The sequence below is a fragment of the Pyxicephalus adspersus genome, chromosome 7 (assembly GCF_032062135.1).
Source record: "Pyxicephalus adspersus chromosome 7, UCB_Pads_2.0, whole genome shotgun sequence".
Taxonomy (NCBI): Eukaryota; Metazoa; Chordata; class Amphibia; order Anura; family Pyxicephalidae; genus Pyxicephalus; species Pyxicephalus adspersus.
Window position 1 is genome coordinate 78,092,956 of NC_092864.1, and position 22,267 is coordinate 78,115,222.

Sequence of the window (22,267 nt, forward strand, 5' to 3'; positions counted from 1 at the left end):
GAGCACAGAAGAGATGAAGCATGGTGTTGCAGAGCACAACAATGATGTAGCAGGATGTTGTAGAGCACAGAAGATATATTTCAGGGTGTAACGCTGATGTAGCAGTGTTGCAGAGCACAGAAGAGATGTAGCAGTGGGTTGCAGAGCACAACAGAGATATATATAGCAGGGTGTTGTAGAGCACATAAGAGATGTGGCAGGGTGTAGCGGTGATGTATCAGGGTGTTGCAAGAGTACTGAAGAGATGGATCAGGGGGTTGCATAGCATAGCAATGATGTAGCAGGGTGTTGTAGAGCACAGCAGAGATGTAGCAGGGTGTTGCAGAGCACAGCAGGGATGTAGCAGTGTGTTGCTGAGCACAGAAGTGATATAGCAGGGTGTAGCGGTGATGTATCAGGGTGTTGCAAGAGTACAGAAGATATGTATCAGGTGGTTGCATATCATAACAATGATGTAGCAGGGTGTTGTAGAGCACAGCAGAGATGTAGGAGGGTGTTGTAGAGCACAGCAGAGATAGTGCAGCGGTTATTTAGCAGGGTGTTGTAGAGCACAGAAGAATGTAACAGGGTGTTGCAGAGCACAGCAGAGATGTGGGGGGTGTTGTAGAGCACAGCAGAGATATGTAGAGCACAGAAGAATGTAACAGGGTGTTGCAGAGCACAGCAGAGATGTGGGGGGTGTTGTAGAGCACAGCAGAGATATTGCAGGGTGCAGCAGGGATGTAGCAGGTTGTTGTAGAGCACAGAAGAGATGTAGCAATGATTGTGTGCAGTGTGATTCTGATGGCTTGTGGTCTTTGGCATCATGTGGCATCGTCCTGATTAGAGCTGGAGAAGCAGATGAAGTTTTGTTTTCTTTTACAGACAAACTTCACTTAGTTTCTAATTGACACACATGATAATATTATACATGATATGCATCACTGTGCATCACTTATTTCATTTGACATGGTTCGGTGTATGAGCAAAGCATGATGGGAGTTTGAATGAAAAATTAAGGGGGGGGGGGGCTGCTGTCTGTCTCTTTTGCCTGTGGTCCAAAGGCATCCATTGAAATAAAAGTCATGTGCAAACTAAAATATTACTAATGCTTCAAAATCTCATCATTCTTCTCATCCTGTTTATAAGTAGATGTCATGGTTATGTTTACTTATCATAAAGCTGCATTTTTGACATAAATCTAATATTTTCCTGAAAATCTTCAGAATGGTCTGTAAATAATAATGTTGTCACATTAATGTATGTACATTGCAGAGAAGGAGCTGATGTATATGTACCGCATGTCAACTTCTTGGCAGGATGGAACCTGTCCATAGTGCGTTGATCTGTGATTCTCCATGAGGATTGATCCGCAGTATTGTGATAAAGCTCCCAGACTCAGCTGTATTCCCTTCTTCCCTGAAGAGATAAGTTTACAGAGATCATTTACAGACAGATTCTTGAACATGTTTGATCTCAATATCCACATGCTTTACGAGCAGGAAACAAATGATTGCCTCCGCTGTGGTTTCCCTGGAGGGTGTGTGGTCTGCAATCACTTCATAAAGCTAAGTGTGCAAACATGGAAAAAATTGGTTTACACTAGTTATTTAACATGTGCAGTTTGCTGCTCTGGCCTTCAGCTACTTAGAGATGTTTGGGTTGACATGAAAGAGCAACTTTCAGGCCACAACCATAATGCAGAGACCTGTAGACAGTGCAAGAAAAAGATCTATAAACAACCAGCATGAAAACGGCCAAAGTGAGCACCCCCCCACATGAGCTGTAAAGGTTGCAGGTTCTGGTCTTTCTCTAACCCCCCTCCTGCTGAAGTATCCAAAATAGTGGCTTCTGTTGTTTACACCTTGACCCAGCTTTTTCCAAAGACCTTACCTGTGCTGTGCCCCTTCTGAAAATGCTAATTGTCCTTGCATTTACAGTTTCTCTGCCACTCACCCAGAATAAGCATATAGTTACATAGTAGGTTAGGTTGAAAAAATACATAGGACCATCAAGTTCAACCACTCGGGAAATAAACATATCCCAGATATAAAACCCTATACGACATAGTTGGTCCAGAGGAAGGCAAAAAACCCTGATACAATTTGCTTCAACAGGGGAAAAAAAGTCCTTCCTGATTCCATGAGGCATAAGGATGTTCCCTGGATCAACAGTCACTGATATTTTTACTTTAAAGCCTTAATACCCAGTTATATTCTGTGCTTCTAGAAAAGCATGCAGCTTTTTCTTAAAGCAATCTATAGTAGTTTGCAGAAACTACTTCCTGAGGGAGCTGATTCCACATTTTCACAGACCTTACAGTAAAGAATTCCTTTCCTTATCCAGAGCTTAAACTTCTTTTCCTCCAGACGCAAAGAGTGCCCTCTTGTTCTTTGTAATGATCTAAAAGTGCATAAATGGGAGGAGAGTTCTCTATATGGACCATTTATATATTTATACAGGGTGATCATATTCTCCCTTAAATGTCTCTTCCCAAGGGAGAATAGATTCAGTTCAGCTAATTCCTCCTCATAGCTGAGCTCCCCCATTCCTTTTATTAGTTTAATTGCCCTTCTCTGCTCTCTCTCCAATTCCACAATGTCCTTTTTGTGAACTAGTGCCCAAAACTGGACTGCATATTCCAGATGTGTTCTGACCAATACTTTGTACAAGGCCAGGATTATGTCTTGATCTCTGCAGTCTGTTTCTCTTTTAATACAAAAATGTACTTTGCTAGCTTTAGATATTGCAGCTTGGCATTGCACGCTGTTATTTAAGTCTATGATCTACCAGATCCTTTTCCATTTCTGACTCCCCCAAATGTATTACCCCTAGACAGTATAAAGCATGCATGTTGTTACCCCAAAGTGCATAACTTTACATTTATCTATATTAAATGTAATTTGCCACTTGACTGCCCAATCAAACAGTGCATCCAGGTCTGCTTGTAGATTATAGACATCCTGTATGGACCTAATTCCATTACGAAGTTTGGTGTCATTTGAAAACACAGAAATGTTACTTTTAATCCCAAACTCTATATCATTTATAAAGATGTTACACAGTAAAGTCCCAACACTGAACCCTGGGGTACACCACTAATAAAGCCATGCTGAATATCACCTAAAATATTATTTTCTAGCAGAAACACCCCTTTGTGGTTCTTTATCAAACTCTTTAGGACCTTTCCATATATGGACGTTAAACTAACGGGTCTGTAGTTACCTGGTAATGACTTTGCTCCCTTTTTAAAGAAAGGAACCACATTGGCCTTACACCAATCCATCGGTACCATGCCAGTGACTAAAGAGTCTCCAAAAGTTAGAAATAATGGCTTTGAAATAACCAAGCTCAGCTCTTTGAGGACACATGGATGTAAGCATGCCACAAATAAAGTCAGGACTGTCTTACACCCTTGTTTTGGGGTCTAAAAGTACCCATCACTGCAGAAAGCAACTTTACATCCTACCCCATACAGCAAAGTGCAGAGAACAGATTGAAAATAAGAATGTATATTGTTTTTTCTGAAATGCTCTTTAGATTTTTCATCATGTGAAGACCAGCGAGTGCCACATACTGATGTTGGCTGCTGTTACAGATCAGCTTGTGGGTTGCTGTTTTCAGTCAGTGCCAGTCTAGAAGCAGATTTGTTTTCATCATTAGACAGTGATACTAAGCAAAATTTACAGACGTGGGTGATAGTCAAAAAATGATGTTATCAAAACAGACGTTCACTACAATTCTTTGGAAAAAATGTTTTGGAACTTCCAAGGAGGTAATGCCAAACAAAAAACAAGCAGTCTTTGGTGTAACAAAAATATATTACGTGTGCTGCAGAAATAATGTATGTAATATTACCTTTTAGACTTTTGTGAGAGACAGTAAAAGACATAAATGTTTGTAACATCCCAGTAACCACTAGATTTAATAGCTTGCAGATTTCCATCTGTTCCCTATCTGTGCTATTTTAGTCACCAGTTCAGTACCCATAGCATCCTTCTGTATCTGATTTGTTCATTCTACCACTTCAGTTGAGTTTAATAAAAATTAAAAGGTAATTGTACCACAATCTACTATATGCCTAAACCCCCAGATTCTGCATGCACTACAGGCCCATGACAGGGATAAACTCTGACATTAAACCCCAATACACAGAAAACTATACTGAAAAGATGTACAAAAAATGCTTTCCATTAAGTAGGCAATACTGCTAGTGCTATATGGGAAAATGGCTGACAGATTTACTTTTGTAAATATATGATAAATTTGTGTTATCATTTAGCTGACAACTGGATTTGCTCTTTTTGGCTTATCTGAGAAATATAAGATCTACTGCAGAATTTACTTGTATGCATACTTGGACAGAATGATGGTCTATTGTACGCTTAGACTCATGCAATAAAGGAACCAGCAGAGCGATACAGATCAATAAACATAATTCTAGGAATCTATGCCATCTATAACTTAGTTTTATGCTACCTTCTCTATGGCTTGGCTTTCCTGTTTAAATAATGTCACAGTCAAGGTGACATTGTACAAGGCCTCCCCGCTGCATTGATTTGTCACAGCCTCAATTATTGATCAATTATTGTTACATTGTTAGAAAGGCAATAATGTCCATAAAGAGAGAACCAACCCATTAATGCTTTGTGCCTTATTTTACAGGTCTTATTGTACTGACCCTTGCTGTTTGCTGGATGCCCAACCAAGCTCTTCGAATTATGGCTGCAAGCACACCAAAGCAGGAATGGTCCATCTGGTACTTCCATATCTATATGACATTGCTCCCAATTGCAGACACCTTCTTCTACCTCAGTTCAGTGGTGAACCCTCTCTTATACAACATCTCTTCAAAGCAGTTCCGAGATGTTTTTCTGCAAGTTCTGCGTTGTCGTCTTACCTTGGAACATGTCAACAAAGAGAAGCTTCGGAGAGCCCACCTAAACTCTGCTGCCAGCAGCACCAACTATAAACGTCCATTAATGTCTCTAAAACGGAACCACTCCTCCAAGATTACTGATAACCATGTGTTAAGGACTTTTCAGAGTGTGCCTGAGAGAAGACAAAACTCTCTTCTTCTGAAGGAGATAACACAAACACCAAAGACATCTGCCAGTAGCGGCCTGTGTGAAAGTGAGATCTAAGCCCACTGTATGGAAGGATCTTATTGTGCTTTTATTAGGAGAACATTTTCTATATAGATAATGGCAGAGGGAAACAAATCAGTCAGAGCACATAATATAGAAAAACACAGAAGAAAACAAGCTAGAGAAGAGACCAGGACAGAGACAGTAGGACACAATGTATATAAAACTCGGATGAACAGAAGATAGCGATATAACACAATCTAGAGAAAATACAAAGGAGGAGTACAGAGGTGAATACAATGATTGCATGAAGGGGATACAGATGAGGAAATAACATGTCAATGTAAAGCAACATAAAGAAGACATAGAGGGATATACAGGGTGCATTAGACACAGGGTGACATACAATATTGAGGAAATACAGATATAAATACAATGTGGAGATGTAACTAAGGGACATATAATATGAATAAGAAAGAAGAAGCTGTAGGTGATATCAGTTCATGATCGGCTAAACAACAGAAAGCTATAAAAAAAATTCAATCTGGATTTCAGGGATTGTTGTAGATTAGAGTGAGAAGCATCTCTGTTAGTTACTGTTGGGTCTTCGGACTATCATCTGAGATAAAACCCATTTGTTACCAAGCTGTTTGAACACAATGCTGCACTTAATAAAAGTTGTAAGTAACACCTACATTTGTTGAACTTCTTTCTTCTAGGCAGTCTTTCCAAGATTAGAATAAACGTTTGATGCATCACAATTTTATGTGCCACAGTAGTAGTTTGTTCTGAAGAACAGATAAGTGATAGGCAACCAATGGATCTCTGATTCTTCTGCAGGAACAAATCCATGCACCTTTCAGATGTCCGGAGAATGCACATGACCAGCCAAGTGTGTTTTAGCATGCTGGAACTTGGACTTCCACAACAGCACAAAAGTTAAGCCGTTTTTAGAGAATTTGGAATTTGCAAAGTTCATTTTAAGTAATATAATAGATTCTAAACATAATACTGGACATCCAACAGAAAATGTTATGAAATAGGTGTCCAGACCCAGCTCATTTCAAACAAGTTTAAACCACAGCAGCTTGCAAGAATAGGTGGCCTGTGCTTGGGATATGTTCTATTGTATTTTGTGCATGAGTAAATGTAGTGGTATCTCAGATATTCTAAGATTACTGAGTCTGTGTTTAGTTATGTCCCAACACAGGAGCTGGAATTAGGTGAAGTTCCTTGGAGTCTAAGCTCCACCCATATATTTTAGAAAGTAGGGACAGGTAAAGATGGTCGTATTGCTTGCTTTATTGTGAAGTGGTGATTCTTTTAGACGCTTATAGACAATGACCATTCTGGAATTCTATACCTATTCCTTGTGTATCAACTTTCAGAAAAATGAGCTAGAAAAGGTGGCTTATAAGTAATTCAAGACTGAATTTAAGCTACATAATGTCATTTGCAGACAATAACAAATGTGCAGGCTTCCACTTCCTTCCATTTATTCTGTGTGTGCAAAAAATGGCCTTTAATAAAGTGCAGTTTTAAAATTCATCTGAGGACTAAATTTTCTGTAGCCCAGCAAAAAATATAACAAAAATAGATTTTTGGTGACCTGTCATGTTTGCCTTTTTTTAAACAAACCAACAAGAATTTATGTCCATGTCCTGGGGGCCTGGCAGGGAGCAGTCCTGAGTGCATTATCACCTATAGCTGCTTTGTCAGCAGGGCCACCGCTAGAGACATCAATATAGCTGGGCCACTCCCTGGATGCATCACTGCAGCACTCCTGTTCCTTTTGGTGCGGGGTCCATTGCAGAGGGATGTGTCACAACAGCTGATACAAACTGAATTGACTTTACCCGGAGTGCAGAAAGACTGGTATCCTGCAGAAGCGATAAGACAAGCGGCTGATGAAGCACATGACTTGCGATATAATATGCCTGGAAAAACAAGAAGAGCCAATTACTCCTAGATCAGAGAAACACTGATCTGTGAAATGAACTATTGATATTCTGTGAGATAGAAGCCGATCCCCTTCACCTGCTTCTTTACTATTAAATTGACGGAATATCCAAATCATTGTTCCTGATCAGCATAATGTGCCATGAATGTAAAAACACACCAGAGCCAAGGGATGAACACTTATGTCCTGTGAAGGTCACAGTATTACCTTGTGTGGCTAAGCAAACTGGTATAGTAGAATCATTCTTTGCAGGAAAAAAAGTCATTCATGTGTACAAAATGCAGAAACTCATGTGTAAGTTCCACCACTGTGAACGGGCTACATTTTTTAGTTGGGTCAAGTTAATGAGCCAATTGCGCATTACTAACATTTATTTTGCTAATCCATGTGCATAATAATGCTGCCAAATTTACACCAACTCCAATGTAGGAAGACACCAATTCAATGGCATTCAGCTTGACTGATGCAGAGGGCTGCACCAAAACATCAAACCTAAATAATTTAAATACTGTATGTTATTTTTGTACTCATATCAATCATTGCAGTGCCAAGCTGGCTAAAGGCCACTAAAGCCTGTCAGTGCTGGAAACTACTCCAATAGTGGGTTGCATCATGGCAATTCCTCAATTCTTTACAATACTTTTACCCACAGTCCTTTCCATTTTTTAAATTACATTATTTTGGTATGTACATAAGAAACAAACATACAAACAAAAAGACATGAGGCAAAGATAAAATGAAACAAAATTCAAATGACATTGATTTCTGACATTTACACTTTACAGGGCATAAAGCTGGACACAATGCAAAGTACTATACAAGGCAAGTATCTAAATAGTTCAAGTGCCTCGGTTGTTCAGATCCACCTGCAAAAGAGTGGGGCATAGCTAAGTGGTCAGATATCTCTTATGGCTTTGAATTTCTGTTTCATGGAAACTAGAAGTGAAATCTTCCATGAGCATGATCTCATTCACATTACAGAACCATTGGGCTATAGCGGGGCAAGTGGTGGAACCTAGATGGGATTTTATAATTAACTTGGAGCTTTCCACTTTAAATAACCTAAGAATATAGGGCTGACAGACAAAATCTATTCTTCCAGATACACATATTGTGAGCTCATTTCTAGGGCGCCTAATACCTCAAAGAATATTTACAGGGTCACAACTAAATATTATTATGTTGAATGTGTGACATGGTTTAATTATAATGATTGCCTTATGCTGCAGTCAGAAAGTGCCCTCAGTAATATATAATGCAATTTTCACATTTAAAGATATTACAATGTTCTTTATAAACAAAAACCTATTGTTGATGAAGAAATTAGGATGCTAATAAGGTAAATTCCAATGCTGATATAAATGTTGTGAGGTATGGGATATTCCAAATGAGGAAAAAGTTTGGTAGCCAGCAGTATGTCAGTATCAGCAAAAAGAGAAAATAATGCTTCTAAGGTGCTAGGTTCTTCATAATAACAATATAAGAAAACAGAGGCACCCAGGATATTCTAAAGGGTCTAGAGCAGCAGTCATCAACTAGTGGTCTGGTTTTGGGGGTCCGCGGCTCTGGTCCCTGCACCCCCGAGCGGGATCAGGGGAAGGAGAAGAGGATGAAGCAGCAGAGGACAGACTAGCATCTGAAACGAGAAGTGACCATCTTGGACCAGAGAAAGAGGGAGCAAAGCAGCAAGCATAGCTTAATATGACTAATATGTCAGCCCTTTATAAATACTGTGTAATAATAATAATAATAATAATATGACATTGCTGCCTCATAAGTTGGCGCTATACAAATACTGTGTAACAATATTATTATTATGACAGCACTGCGTAATATGTCGGCGCTATATAAATACCATGTAATAATTATATGACAGTGCTGCATAATATGTTGGAGCTTTATAAATACCATGTAATAATATTAGTAATATGACAGCACTGCGTAATATGTCATAAATACCATGTAATAATAAAAATAATAATAATAATAATATGAGAGCGCTGCGTAATATGTCGGCGCTATATAAATACTGTGTAATAATAATAATATTATGACAGCGCTGCGTAATATGTTGGCGCTATATAAATACAAATAATAATATTAATAATAGAATACTAATAATAATAGTAATATTATGACAGTGCTTCGCTATATACATACCGTGTAATAAAAATATTATAAATACTGTGTAATATTAATAATATGACAGCGCTGCATTATACATCAGTTCTATATAAATACCATGTAATATTAATAATATGACAGTGCTGCGTAATATGTTGGGGCTGTATAAACTGTGTGTAATAATAATAAAAATATGACAGTGCTGCATAATATGTCGGCGCTAGATAAATAATGTGTGATAATAATAAAGCAGTGCAGAGGTGTCCAGGTGCAGGCCCAGGACCAGAATTTGAATACATTTTTATTGTTGTTTCTTATAACAGTAAATGTAGTAAGACATGTTTTACAAAGAGTCATAAAAATTTTGGTTCGCATGTTGCCTTTATGTACGTTAAGAATAATGTTTGATATACAGTGGTACCTCGGTATATGTCCTTAATCCTTTCCAGATCCTTGGACTTATACCAAACAGGACTTATACCAAACACATTTTTCCCATATGAATTAAAGGGAAAATGATTAATCCGTTCCTATGAAAAAAAATCCTATTGTTATTGGCATATTATACATTGATGGGGTTGTAGAAAACTGCTTAATACTAAAATACATAAATACAAAGCATTTAGATGTAATAAATGAAAATTTAAGTGTATCTTGCTGAGAAGATTTGAGGGCATACTAGGATGGTGCTGAGAAGGGAGCAGGAGGGGATGTTATTGTTTGGAAGTCCGCTTCCAATAAAACTTCAGGAACCTCTAAAAGGAAATTCAGTTTTTTTTTTCTCTCTCTCTTTTCGGTCTCTTTTCCCTGCTTGGACCTGGTTGAGGCTCACCAGGTTTGACTTTTACTAAAAATCTGTCCAAAGAACTTTGCTTCTGCCTTATCCTCAGGATGTTTCGAAAATGTGACATTCCAGACAATGCTATTATGGCTTGTTTGGGCTTTGTTGGGGTGGTATTTATCTGCAAAGTTTTTGACATCCATCCATTTGGCAAAGATTTCCTTGATTATTGAAGAAGGGGCTTCCTCTGTTATCTTTTCTTCCTCCGAGCCTGAAAAGAGTCCATCTTAGTCTTGTGCTCCTCCTTCTCAAGTTCCTGCAGCTCCTCAGTGGTCAGCTCTTACCTGTGCCCCTCCACTAACTCCTCCACATCACCAGCACTCACATCCAGACCCATGGACCTGCCCAGAGAGACAATATTCTCCACTATAGTCACAGCCTCAAAGCCCTCAAAGGTTCTTTCAGTCACTGCTTCTGGACACAAATTCCTCCAAGAGTTCATTGTTGTGTAGGAAATTTCCTGCCAGGCTTTGTGTCAAAGTGATCTTTCCAAAACTCTTCCAGGGTTAAGTCTGTGTCAGAGGTCACTTCAAAGCACCTCTGGAATGGTCTGCTGGTCCATGGGCTGAATGAGAGAAGTCTTATTGAGGGGGAGGAACTTTACAGTGATAAAGTCTAACTCCGACAGCACATGGTCACTGGAGCATTGTCCATTATAAGGAGGGCATTCAGAGGCAGGTTTTTCTCCTCAAAGTAACTTTTTACACTTGGCCCAAACACCACATTAAACCACTCGCTGAAATATTCTTTGGTTACCCAAGCTTTGCTGTTTGACCTCCACATCACAGATAAGAGTTTTCGGCACTTTACGTTCTTTAAAGGCCCTCAGGTTTTCAGAGTGGTAGATCAGTAGAGGCTTCAGTTTGCAATCCCCACTTGCATTGCCACAGAACAAGAGAGTTAGCCTGTCCTTCATTGGCTTGCGCCCAAGCAATGCCTTATCCTCTTGTGTAATATAGGTCCTGTTAGGCATTTTCTTCCAAACTAGGCCTGTATCCAATTACAAACTTGTTGGGGAACAAAACCCTCAACCCCTGTAACAAAATAGCTGGCTTTAAACACTTCACTTTCTTGGCTCGTTCCTACCTTGTTTTTCAAAAGATCAGCATGCATCAGTTTTGCCTTTTCACAAATCATTGCCTCCGATATGCTATCGACAGCACACAGTTTTTCCAGTTCAAAAGCAATTTTTCAAAATGCTCTAATTTCTCTGATCTTTGGTTTCATAATCGATTTCACCCCCTTCACAATGTTAGCCGATTTAATAACATCTTTGTTTTGCACAATTGTAGAACTGTCGTTCTCGGCATACGGTATGCCACCTTCATACTTTTCAACAATCTCTTTTTTCACCTCCATGGTGATCCTAACCATTTTCTTTGTTGCTTGGCCCTTTTCAATAGCTTTCTTAGAACTCATGGTTAATGAATTTATTAAACAGAGAGTTATAGAGCAGGTTGTTCACTGAATGGTAGCAACTGGTGTACTGACGCTCGTGGGCAGTCGTGGGTTTGTCTCAAGGGAGGTAAACAAGGGTAGCGAGCGGTGTCAAGACTCATTTTGACTCATACAAGTTCTAGCATGCGAGTCGTATTCCAAAGGTCGTATACCAAGCAATATTTTTCGTGTCCAAACAGAACGTATACGAAGTTGGATTTATTCCAAAGCGGACGTATACCGAGGTACCACTGTATTCCCAATAAATGTAGTATATCGTTTTATTATCTGTGCAGCTAAAGGGAGTGGTATACATGTAATTCACAGTTAGATACCATTTAAAGAAAAAACCTACTCTAAAACTAGTCTTTCAATTATAAATCTATACTTACTTGCACTAAAATATCAGTCTTCCCTGGTGGGCTGGGTCAGCTTGTATCCATGCAATATATAATGATTTCTGAAGTGTTTAGAAGTGGCCATCTTGTGACTGGCAGGTTTATGTTTTCTTCTTCTCCTGACCTTCTCCTCCACCCACTTCCCCCGTCCCCCTCCCTCTTGCACACAGAGTTTACAAACTCAGCAGCTGCAGCCAGGGCAGTTGCACAGGGACAAAAATAATCTGCATAATTAGGGCAGTGGATTAGAAACACGCCCACCACAGATGGCATTTTCCAGATTGCAGTTTACTGCCTAGGCAATGGAGAGACCTGAGGGTTTGGCTACAACTCGTTTTTCATGTTTAAAGGTAAAAGCAAGCTAAAAAAAAAAAAAGTATTCAGATAATTATAACTTTGGCTTATGTTATCCAAAAACCAAAGTAGATTTATTTATATAGAAATATATTGTAGTATTTATTTTTTTAGCATTGTGCTAAATTCAACAATACATATTTGCATAACTTGAATGTTATATGGTAAATACCACTAGCCTCATCCCATGATGTCTAATTTTTCATCCCCCTCTAAAGTCATCTGCAAATAAAGCACTATACACAGCTGTGTTTTACTAATATTTGTTTAACCACCTGGGCAGTTAGGCAGCACCTGGATCGGGGTAAGAAAACTTGCTACTATCGTTTACCCTGAACCAGGTGTGGGGTAGCTAAAAATATAAACAAGCGTTACAGTGCAATCCGATTGTCATACAACATTGTATGACAATCGGATTACGACTGAAAAAAATACTTACCTTGTCCCCACAGCTCCTCCGGAGACGTCTTTTGTCTTCTGTCTTTATCCGGCATGTGCAGTGACGATCTCCGGGGGTTTCCTGAGCACGTCGCTGCAAGCGTCGGTGCAGGCGGGAGGCGGGGCAAGAAATTCAAATAACTTTGTATTGAACTCAATACAAAAAAGCTGTATTGAGTCCAATATAAAGAAATCTTTATATAATATTTATATAATTGTATTATATATATAATATATAAGCTACTGTACATTTCCATTACATTGTACACAATTTTTTTTTAAAGTTTTTTTTTTATAATATTTATTTTATTTATTAAAAAACTATTAAAAAGTTTGCCTACATAGCCTACAATCTAAAATAAATTTCCTTGCAAAAAATGTTTTTATTATTTTTTTTTTTTTCTTTTTGCATGGAAGTACAAAAAGAATTAGAACACCATGTATGCGTCCCCCTGCGTCTTTTGATGATATCAGTGCATACGCCTGTCGACGGGGGTTGTAGCAGGAAATTCAAATATTTTGTATTGGATTCAGTACAAAGTCCTGTATCCAATACAATACAAAATAATACAAAATATATTTATGTGGTTTTGTCTATAGGTATGTGACGTTGGACTTAAAATTTACCACACTAGGGAGGTGTTTTAGAAAAATATATTACTATACAGTATACCGAATTATCGCATTTTCAGTATTTTTTTATTTATTTATGTATTCTTGTTTAAGCTGAGTTTTGTGTTTTTTATTTAATTTTATTATTAAAGTTAATTTTTTATTTTTTTACATGATTGTGTGTTTCCAACTTTATTATATTCAGGATATCTACTGGACTCTTGTTTGGACATATTTCTGTAAGTTACAGGTCTACAATTTTAAAAAAAAAAATTCATGAAAAACAGTGTACCTGTAAGGAACTTACCCGCCCTGCGAGCCCGCGGTGTCCCTGGGGTTCCCAGCCACAGTAGCAGGCAACATGGCCGAGGCTGCTGTCCTGCTCGCAGCTTGTCTGTCTCTACAGGCGGAGGGATCCGCCCTGGCCAAAGTACTGTTCAGCCAGGCAGCAGCCCTTGCATCCCTTTGGATGTGGTTCCTGCTCCCAGCACTCCTTTGCAAGTGCAAAGTAGTGCAGGTCCTAGGGGTACTGTGGGAAGAGGTGCGCGTGTCACCATGCGTCCCTCTTGTACCCCCCGAGGGCGTGGCACTCGGCTGCCTCGCCCTAGGGCGGGACAGAGTTAGTTTGAATTCCCTGCGGCCAATCAGCTGCAGGGGATTTACTCAGTCTCCTATCAGACAGTGCCAGGTGGCGCAAGGTGATTGGTCATCCTGGCCATTTAAGGAGAGCCTGTCCATTACACCATTGCCCGATATAGCCTCTGTTACCACAGTGTGCTTGGGTGTGTTTTGTATATGTTAAACTTTATCTGCTTGTCATCTCCTCAGTGACCTGGTCTGAAACTAACTCTGATTGAACTCTGCCAGCCCTGACCTCGGATTGTTATTGACCATTCTGCCTGCTGCCAGCCCTGACCTCGGATTGTTACTGACCTGCATTTGCCTTATCCTTCTGTACCTTGCTTGATTGAAATTAACCCTTGCTGTGCTGTGCCGCTTTGAATAAACCTGATTCAAGGATATCTGGAGTTGGTTGTGGTTTGTGTGCCCAGGCGCATTACAGTACCGCTTTTGGTACAGAAATCCAGACATCAGTGAAACGCCCAGGTCGTTAAAGGTTACAAAATAGAAACAATAACAACAAATGACGTATAAACAATAACATGAGCTCAGGTATTTGTTTACACAAAACAATAGAATATTCATCTGTATCAATTAACTTAGCAAGGGTAGCTTCATATCTAAGATTTGGCTTTCCTTCTCAATATCAAGAAGAATCATAAACTTACTATAAAAAAAGCAACACTACCCTAGTAAAAGTGGAACACATGTCTTATCCCTAGGAACTCCAGAAGCAAATCGGAAACCTCCAACCTAGTGAGATAAGAAAGCCCCGAAACTGCCAAGTCTTGATATCAATGTTTCTTGTGTTTCACAACATATTGACCCAATGCAAAAAGAAAACAGTGGCGGGGTAGAATTTTCATTATTCCGATATGTACATAAGCATTCAAAAGGTGACTCCCTGCAACACACTGCTTTTATTACACACACACAGTAAGATGAAACGTGATAGACCCTTCCAACCATGTACAAGAAACTGAAATTATTGCTATCTCTGATTAATTAAACGAACTTCAAGTGACTTGAACTTTACATAAAAAGGTAGACAATCTTTTTTTATAAAGTAAAAATATTCTTCTTTTTTTCGGTTTAGTTTAATGTAACTTTAACTCTAAGGATAATGATGTGCAGTTTACTTTAGGACAGCCAGCTAAGTGATCACTGTTTTTCCACCAAACATGGAAGATTGCCCTATTAGGTGTGAAAAAAAATCCCCCTCGCTGGTTGCTGTTGGAGACCACCAAAGCACTGAAAATGGCTGGTTTTCATTTGTTTCAATAAACATTTATTGAAGAATAAAGTGAAACTGAGCTTCTCCAGTACCCCGATACCTCTTTCATGTCTGAGTTAAAATAAATAGAGTAGAAAATGGCAAAAGAGAGATGAGCTGGCTGCAACTCTCCTCTTATCAAATACTATTTGCATTTGGTATTTTCTAAACGTATAGGAGATTGAAGAATCCACATCTTTATACGAGGGCTGAAAATGAAAAACATTAAAAGTCACTGACTATATCATGTGGAGAATGAAATTCACTGGAGCGCAAAACACAGCTAGCGTAAAATAATACCACACTTCATCATTTGCACGTCGCTAAATTGCACACTCCCTGCAATCCTCATCTGTAGACACTTTGCCGACTTCACCATATTTTACAGCCCGTAAAATCACTATTTATTAGACACTCTCCACAGTTTAGGTTTATTTAAGGCACCTAATCTGGTTTATCTGTTGTTTGCCTTAAAGTATTGTGGGCATGTGAAAAATTGGAAGCAATTTATTAATAAGAGAACATGCCCCGCAGGCTGTGCATTGCAATATATCCAGTGTCAAGTTTATTGCGTGCTGAAAATTAATGACACACGCTATAACTCTGCATTCACTTGCAAGTTTGTTTATCAGCAGCTGCAGGCGCAAGCCCTGCAAGGCCCATCTTGGGTGGATCACTTAGATGTGTAAATCACGCAGACTATATCGCCTAACATCAAATTCTTTTCACGCTTTAAAAACATCTTTTCATATCAGATCTCTGCTTCTTAGAAGCCAGGCGGCTGAGAGAAAATTCAAGCTGCACTTTCATCACTGTAAACACAACTAATTCTACTCCAGAACTCAGATGGCAAGTTATGTACACACAGCTTGTCGACTAAATGTTTAATGAAGAAGGTAGAGAGAGGTCTGTACCATTTCTCTAGCAGTGTGATGTGATATTACTATACGGATGATGTATGATGATGTACATCTAGATATCACTGTTATCACAGGGACCTGGCTCACCTAAAAATTACTAATTTCCTCATGTAATTCGGGCACATTGCAGTAGACTGATAGCAGAGACTGATGTTGCTCACACATGGGTTCTACAACTGTTCAGCCAAATACATGCCGATGTTTGGGTTTGTAATGAACCTGAAGTAGTACATCAAAGTTATTGAGGAAGAAAAACTGGTGGTTTGCGTTGTCAGAAGAGTTAACAAAAATGTAGACAGAAGTTGAGACAAAGGAGCTTTGAAAGGTTTTCAGATAATTAACATCCCATCCCATGACAAAGACACAGGGACTTGGAGGGGCCCTAAAAAATATTTTCCTAAAAATATTGTTAGATCTGATAGCAGAAACAGGGGACCTTGGAGGAATCCCTAAAAAAATATTTAGATCTTTATAGTAAAGGCAGAGGGCCTTCTAAAAACATCCCTTTTTCTATGGGTATGGAAAGGGGAAAAGCCAGAGGACAAGGTAGAGAGAGTGATAGGTTTAAAAGAGTAAAATAAAGATATGCCAGGAAGCAGAAAATGCTGGGAAGCAGCACCAATAATTTAGTAGTTTCAGAATATTGATTTGTTGTAGCAGGAGGAATATTGAGTCAGTAGTCACAAGCAGCCCCACCACCAGGTAGAGGACAAAATGTGTACTCCTAATTTAGTGCTTCATTATAAGAAAAGACATAATGGAGACACAACTCATCCGTGTCATCACCTGAAGTTCATCAGAGATGGTTTATATTTCAGCCTGGTTCATTTTGTTAAAGCAGGCCTATCACCACATGTTAACATGTGTATTTTTTTTTGAGGGGGGGTTCTTTAACTGACGCAACGGTAATTACTGAAGGGAAAACCTACAACCTCCTGAGATACACAAATCACATATTCCAGGAGGCTACTACTGCTTATGCACATATCTGATTTTCTAAGGGGCTTTCCTAGAATGTAACAAAAAAAGCCAAATTCATGCATGCCCAGCCAAAGAACAAAGAAGATTGCTGCACCCACTGTCCAATCCACGCTTGAAAGGAATCTGGGAAAGTACCAGACCTACATAATTCAGACTGCGACAGGGGTGCAGGACTTTTGAAAAGTAAAGGTAAGTAGTATATTTTTTTTAATGAAAGTTCCACTTTAAAAAGTTAAGGGAAGGCCAGTGGGCAGATTTCATGAAAGGAAGGCTGGAGGGCAATTTAAATAAAGGAGGAGCTGAATGTAAGATTTAATGAAGGGAAGGCCAGAGGGCAATTTAAATGGGAGGGTTCTGTGGATTTGACCCTAAGGTGTACTTTCCTTACATGCTGCCGGATTTATGGTGAGGAGTTTGTATATTCTTTCTGGGTTTCCTCCCATACTCTAAAAACATGGAGCCCTTAGACTGTGTAATGACATATGACAATAAATTGTTAGCTCCTTAGAGTAGGGTTCCCCACCCCCCGTCTGCATCCCAGGCTCTGGGGGGTGGGTGGGTTGTGTCCCTGGACTGGGAGGGTTCTGGCAGCATGACATTACTCTGAGGGGAGGTTTCCTCTACCTTGAGTGACACATGGCTCCCCGCACATGCGCTATCTGGAGTATATGAGATTAGTGGCCCGTGAGCTCCAAAAGGTTTGGGACCACTGCCTTAGAGGAACAGTTCATCACATGATTATGGACATTGTAAAGCTCTGCGTAATATGTTGGCGCTAGATAAATACAAGTTAATAATAACAAAAACCCCAAGTTGATGTAAATTCTTGCTTATACAAACCCCAAAACTAGGCTTCTCGACACCAAATAACCAAAGCAAGGTAGTACAACTGACATCCTCACATTTGAGCAAAAAACTCATCAGATAAAAAAAAACAAATCAAATAAACTTTACTTTTTGAAAAGTGCTTCTTGCTGGATCTGGTTTACTTTAAAATTCAATCCATGGCCTCCATCCATGGCCACAATCCATGGGGAGTTTTTCTTCCTTGTTTTTGCTTACTAGATGAATCATCACTGAGGAGAACAGACATATTATATATCTACTCTAACATTAGCTAGCATAATACCTACATCAGGCTCATCAAAATGAAAACCTTCCAATGTCAAACAAGCAAATAGCAAATCCCACATAACAAAAATGTTATGCTTCTTTCTTTACAGGAATCAAAGCATATTAGAGTTATAAAACAACAAACACAGATAATAACATAAGAAACAAAAACGGATGCACTAAATGAATATTATAAATACAGTTGAGCAGAAGTTTTGCTAAACATATCTACACTAACATTTCTAATGGCCCAATATAAATAGCCTGTATTTAAATCATCTTTTTACACCCACAGTAGCCCATACAATCAAAGTTTATACCACTATAACAGGAGGGCAATGTGCATGACCTTCAGTTCTATCCATTAAATTGTCCAGAATAATTAACTGACCTGTAAAGCTCGCTGACTCTCAGCACAATACCTTCCTATCTTTGAATATATCCTGGATAAATTCATCTCACTAAAAGGTCCACAAAAGATTTTTTTCAACTGCAGTCCTAGAAAAAATGCCTAATAATTTTAAATAGGAATCTTTTTTTACCTCCACTATAAGTTAGCACCATTCAGATCTGGCCCCTATATAGTATGTTTGTCTCCTAGGTCCCAGAGGGCCCTATAAAGCCATTTAGCATGCCAAAACTGTGGGTTTTCCTTTCTTTGTCATACTATAAATAGGAATTAGCATGGTCATACTTTAAAGTATATGGTTTGAGTATTTTTAATGACCTCACATGAAAAGATACCTTTACCAGTAAACATTTTTGTAATATACATTGTCCTCTATGGTGTCTGGCTTTCCATGGCATTAGGCCTAAAGAAGTGTAATTCTTTTCTCCTCTGTATATTCTATATAACTCTACTGATCCCTATCTATAAAAAGTGTTACTATTGTGACCGCTGCAAAACAATCTCCTATTCTTCATAGGGAATTTACCACATAAGTGAGGAGTCTCCAGATCTATATGAGAGTAAAATGGGCACCAAGCCTGGCACATATTTAGTTTTTATCTCCTAAACCATGACAGTCTTTATGCAGCTGAACAGTCTGCCCAAATGATATGTCTGCCTTTGTTTGTCATACTATGAAAAATGTTTTGTTACTGACCTGTGTCTGTACATCACATTTGTTTACTCTTTTCATCATTCTCAGGTTTGCATAGCTGGGCTTATCACAGCAGGAAAGTCATAATAAAGCCATCCGTCTCCAATACCTGCGCAGCACTTAGTGCAGGCTTTACCGTCAAATCTTCCACCCTGAGCTGATCACATCTCAGCTTGCAGTCATGCTGGGGAATCGCAGCTTCCACTGCAAAGCTGTTAAATAAATGGCTAGCCTCAGGCAAGGTATAATTGAGAGAACACTAAGAAATTAAATGGCAGCAGTGTTAATAAAAGAGAAAAAATCTGGACAAGGTTTATATAATGAGAATTTCGATGATCACTGCTTAATATTCTCTACTTTTCTGGTTTCTGGTTTTCTACCTCACATAATACAGAGCCAATTTTGGGACACAATAGCTGGTAGCATGGGCTAAGGAAATATCCGTTTTCAGAAACACACTAAAAATTGTATGACAACACTGATTAGCATTGTGATAATTGAATCACAACCAGTACCGCCAAGTAACTCAAAATAGACAAGTCAGCAGTAATTATCTTTCAGGAAAGCACACATCATTATATAGCCTATGGTACGAATAGAAGCAAAAACAATAGGTTATATTGTTTTATCTCAATATGTTTCCCACAGCTGCCACTGACAGCCAGAATATCTAGGAGAAACCTTTTAAGTCATTTCAAACAACAATTCAGATTGTATCGATTTTAGTGGACTGACTGTAGGAAAAAACTTGCATTCTCATGGCTTGCCCATGGAAGCAAGATGCAGCAAAATGTCCTTAATTTGTAAAAAAAGATAACCAAAAGGTCTGGAGTTGATTCAAGGTGTGTTTACACTTGGAAGATTTTGCTGTAAACTTACAACATGTAGTAAAGAAGCTCTCCATTCAGGTGAAACAGAAAAAAAACTGCAAGAATATTAATATATATAGAATATAGAACATTAAAAGCATCAGTGTCCCCCCAGTCAGTGTATATAGAATATAGAACATTAACAAAACTAGGGTTTGGTACATTTTGAGAAAAAAAAGAATTGTCTGGTAAACTCAGCAAGGGAAAAATGCCTGAACATCCATGGAAGACAATAGTGACAGATGATCGCTGGATCATTTCTATTTCTCAAGTGAAGAACTCTCCAGGTAGTAAGGATATCAATATTCAAGTCTACCAAGAGTAGACTTCATGAAAGAAAATACAGAGTATTCACTGCAAGGTGCAAACCACTCACAAGCCTCATGAAAGGAATAGCTGGATTGGAATGTCTGCTCAAATCCAACCATATTCATCCAAGCTGATTGGGCAGCGCTTTACAATACAGATGGACAATGATCCAAAACATTCAGCGAAAGCAACCCAAGAATTTAATAAAGCAAAGAAATTGAATATTTTCTAATGGCCAAGTCAGTCACCTGATCTCAACCCAATCGAGCATTTCACTTGCTGCAGACGAAACCTCAGATAGAAAGACCCACAAACAGTAACTGAAAATTACAAGGCCTTGCAAAGCATTATAAAGGAGGAAACCCAGTGTCTGGGGATGTCCATGGTTTAAAGAATTTTTTTATACAATATTTTTGTATATATTTTGGTTCAACACATTAAATAAAGCCAAAAGTCTGCTGTCCAACTGCATCCCTAATGTTTTATTATTGTTCAATTCCATTGTGGTGATGTACAGAACCAAAATTATAAAACCTGTGTTGGTGTCCGAATATTTATCGACCTAACTGTATCCACAGTAACAAGAGGGGTCTATTTAAGTAACTTTTAGGAGTAAACCTTAAGGAGTCTCTTCTAGACTGAAAGTGGCTCCACTGAAACTCTGAAGTGGACAACATATTGGCCCTTGATAGCTAGTAGTAGCAAGCTAGAAAGAGAAAGCACCCAGAGACAAGTTGATTTCCTAATAAATAAAGCATGGTTGGCTCAGTGGCTAGCACTCTTGCCTTTGCAGCACTGGTATCCCTGGTTCAAATGTTGGCCAGAAAAGTGTTCGCATGGGTTTTCTCCCACATCCCAAAAACATGCATTTTATTAGAGTGACTTCCCCCCAAAAAATGACCTTAGATTGTGTTAATTGTATATGACTAAAGTAGGGACTTTAAGCACAACTGTAAAGCACAACTGAAGCAAAAAAAAAAAAATCACACTTGTCCTGTTCTCGATCGGTCCCATGCCTTACTGATATTCTTCTTCGTCCCAGCAGGGAGGAAGTGCTAGGGGTCGCCATCTTCTTTCTCTTCCTTCTTCTTGCTACGTCACCAAATCTCACTCTGCACAGGTGCAAGATCACAAGGAGGCCATGCTGGGAATGGTGGTCCCCATTGTGGTAATCCCATCTAGCAACCAAGATTCATTTCATAGTATTGGTTGCTGCTCTGTATAGTTTCTATAGCTCTCCTACTTGCAAGCTTTGGCAGAAAAAGTAAAAGTTCCCAAGAAATGCATGCTCATGCTGCCTTGCCCAGGCCCTGCTCCCTGTAGGATTATCTTTTTTGTGAGATCAGCTTTGGGACTAGTGGGGTGCTACCTTGTATTTTTTTATATTTTCCACTAAACTTAGTATGAGAGGTTAAATCATACCCTGTGTTCTCCTCTGGACTGATTACTGCATAAATATTAGATGCCATCAGAATTCCATTTCCAGAATCCTATAAAAAACTAAAAGAGGGGAGGGGGCCACCGCATTCCCACATTACTGTAATATGTTTCTTTGATTGAAAATGCTCTCAACCTTAAGCTACATACACACGTCCAATGGTTCTCGCCCGATAATCAGCTCAGGGCCAATATCGGGCGAGAATCAGGCGTGTGTACAGTGCCTGTTGTCCATTGTCCCAACAATCCTCCTGGCGGATCCACAGATGATCGTAATGCAAGGGAAGGGGGAGAGCACGTAGATGGGTGCCACTACGTCGTTCTCCCCCTCCCCTCTGCATAGAGCAGAATGGTGCTCAGATCCACAGACGATGGGCGACGAACGATCGTAATGCAAGGGAAGGGGGAGAG

At 39.1% G+C, this 22,267-nt stretch overlaps 2 protein-coding genes across 2 annotated transcripts in view; one reads left to right on the forward strand and one right to left on the reverse strand.

Moving 5' to 3' along the window:
* GPR39 (G protein-coupled receptor 39) overlaps nucleotides 1-5,760 on the forward strand; it is a 135,066-nt gene extending 129,306 nt beyond the window's left edge. Inside the window, exon 2 of the mRNA XM_072419015.1 lies at nucleotides 4,645-5,760. Coding sequence (XP_072275116.1) covers nucleotides 4,645-5,123 — 479 coding nt within the window. The 3' untranslated portion in view covers nucleotides 5,124-5,760. The remainder of the gene's footprint in view (nucleotides 1-4,644) is intronic.
* A 785-nt stretch (nucleotides 5,761-6,545) lies between these two features.
* Nucleotides 6,546-22,267, reverse strand: part of LYPD1 (LY6/PLAUR domain containing 1) — a 28,758-nt gene continuing 13,036 nt past the window's right edge. The window contains exon 3 of the mRNA XM_072419016.1: nucleotides 6,546-7,003. Coding sequence (XP_072275117.1) covers nucleotides 6,768-7,003 — 236 coding nt within the window. The 3' untranslated portion in view covers nucleotides 6,546-6,767. The remainder of the gene's footprint in view (nucleotides 7,004-22,267) is intronic.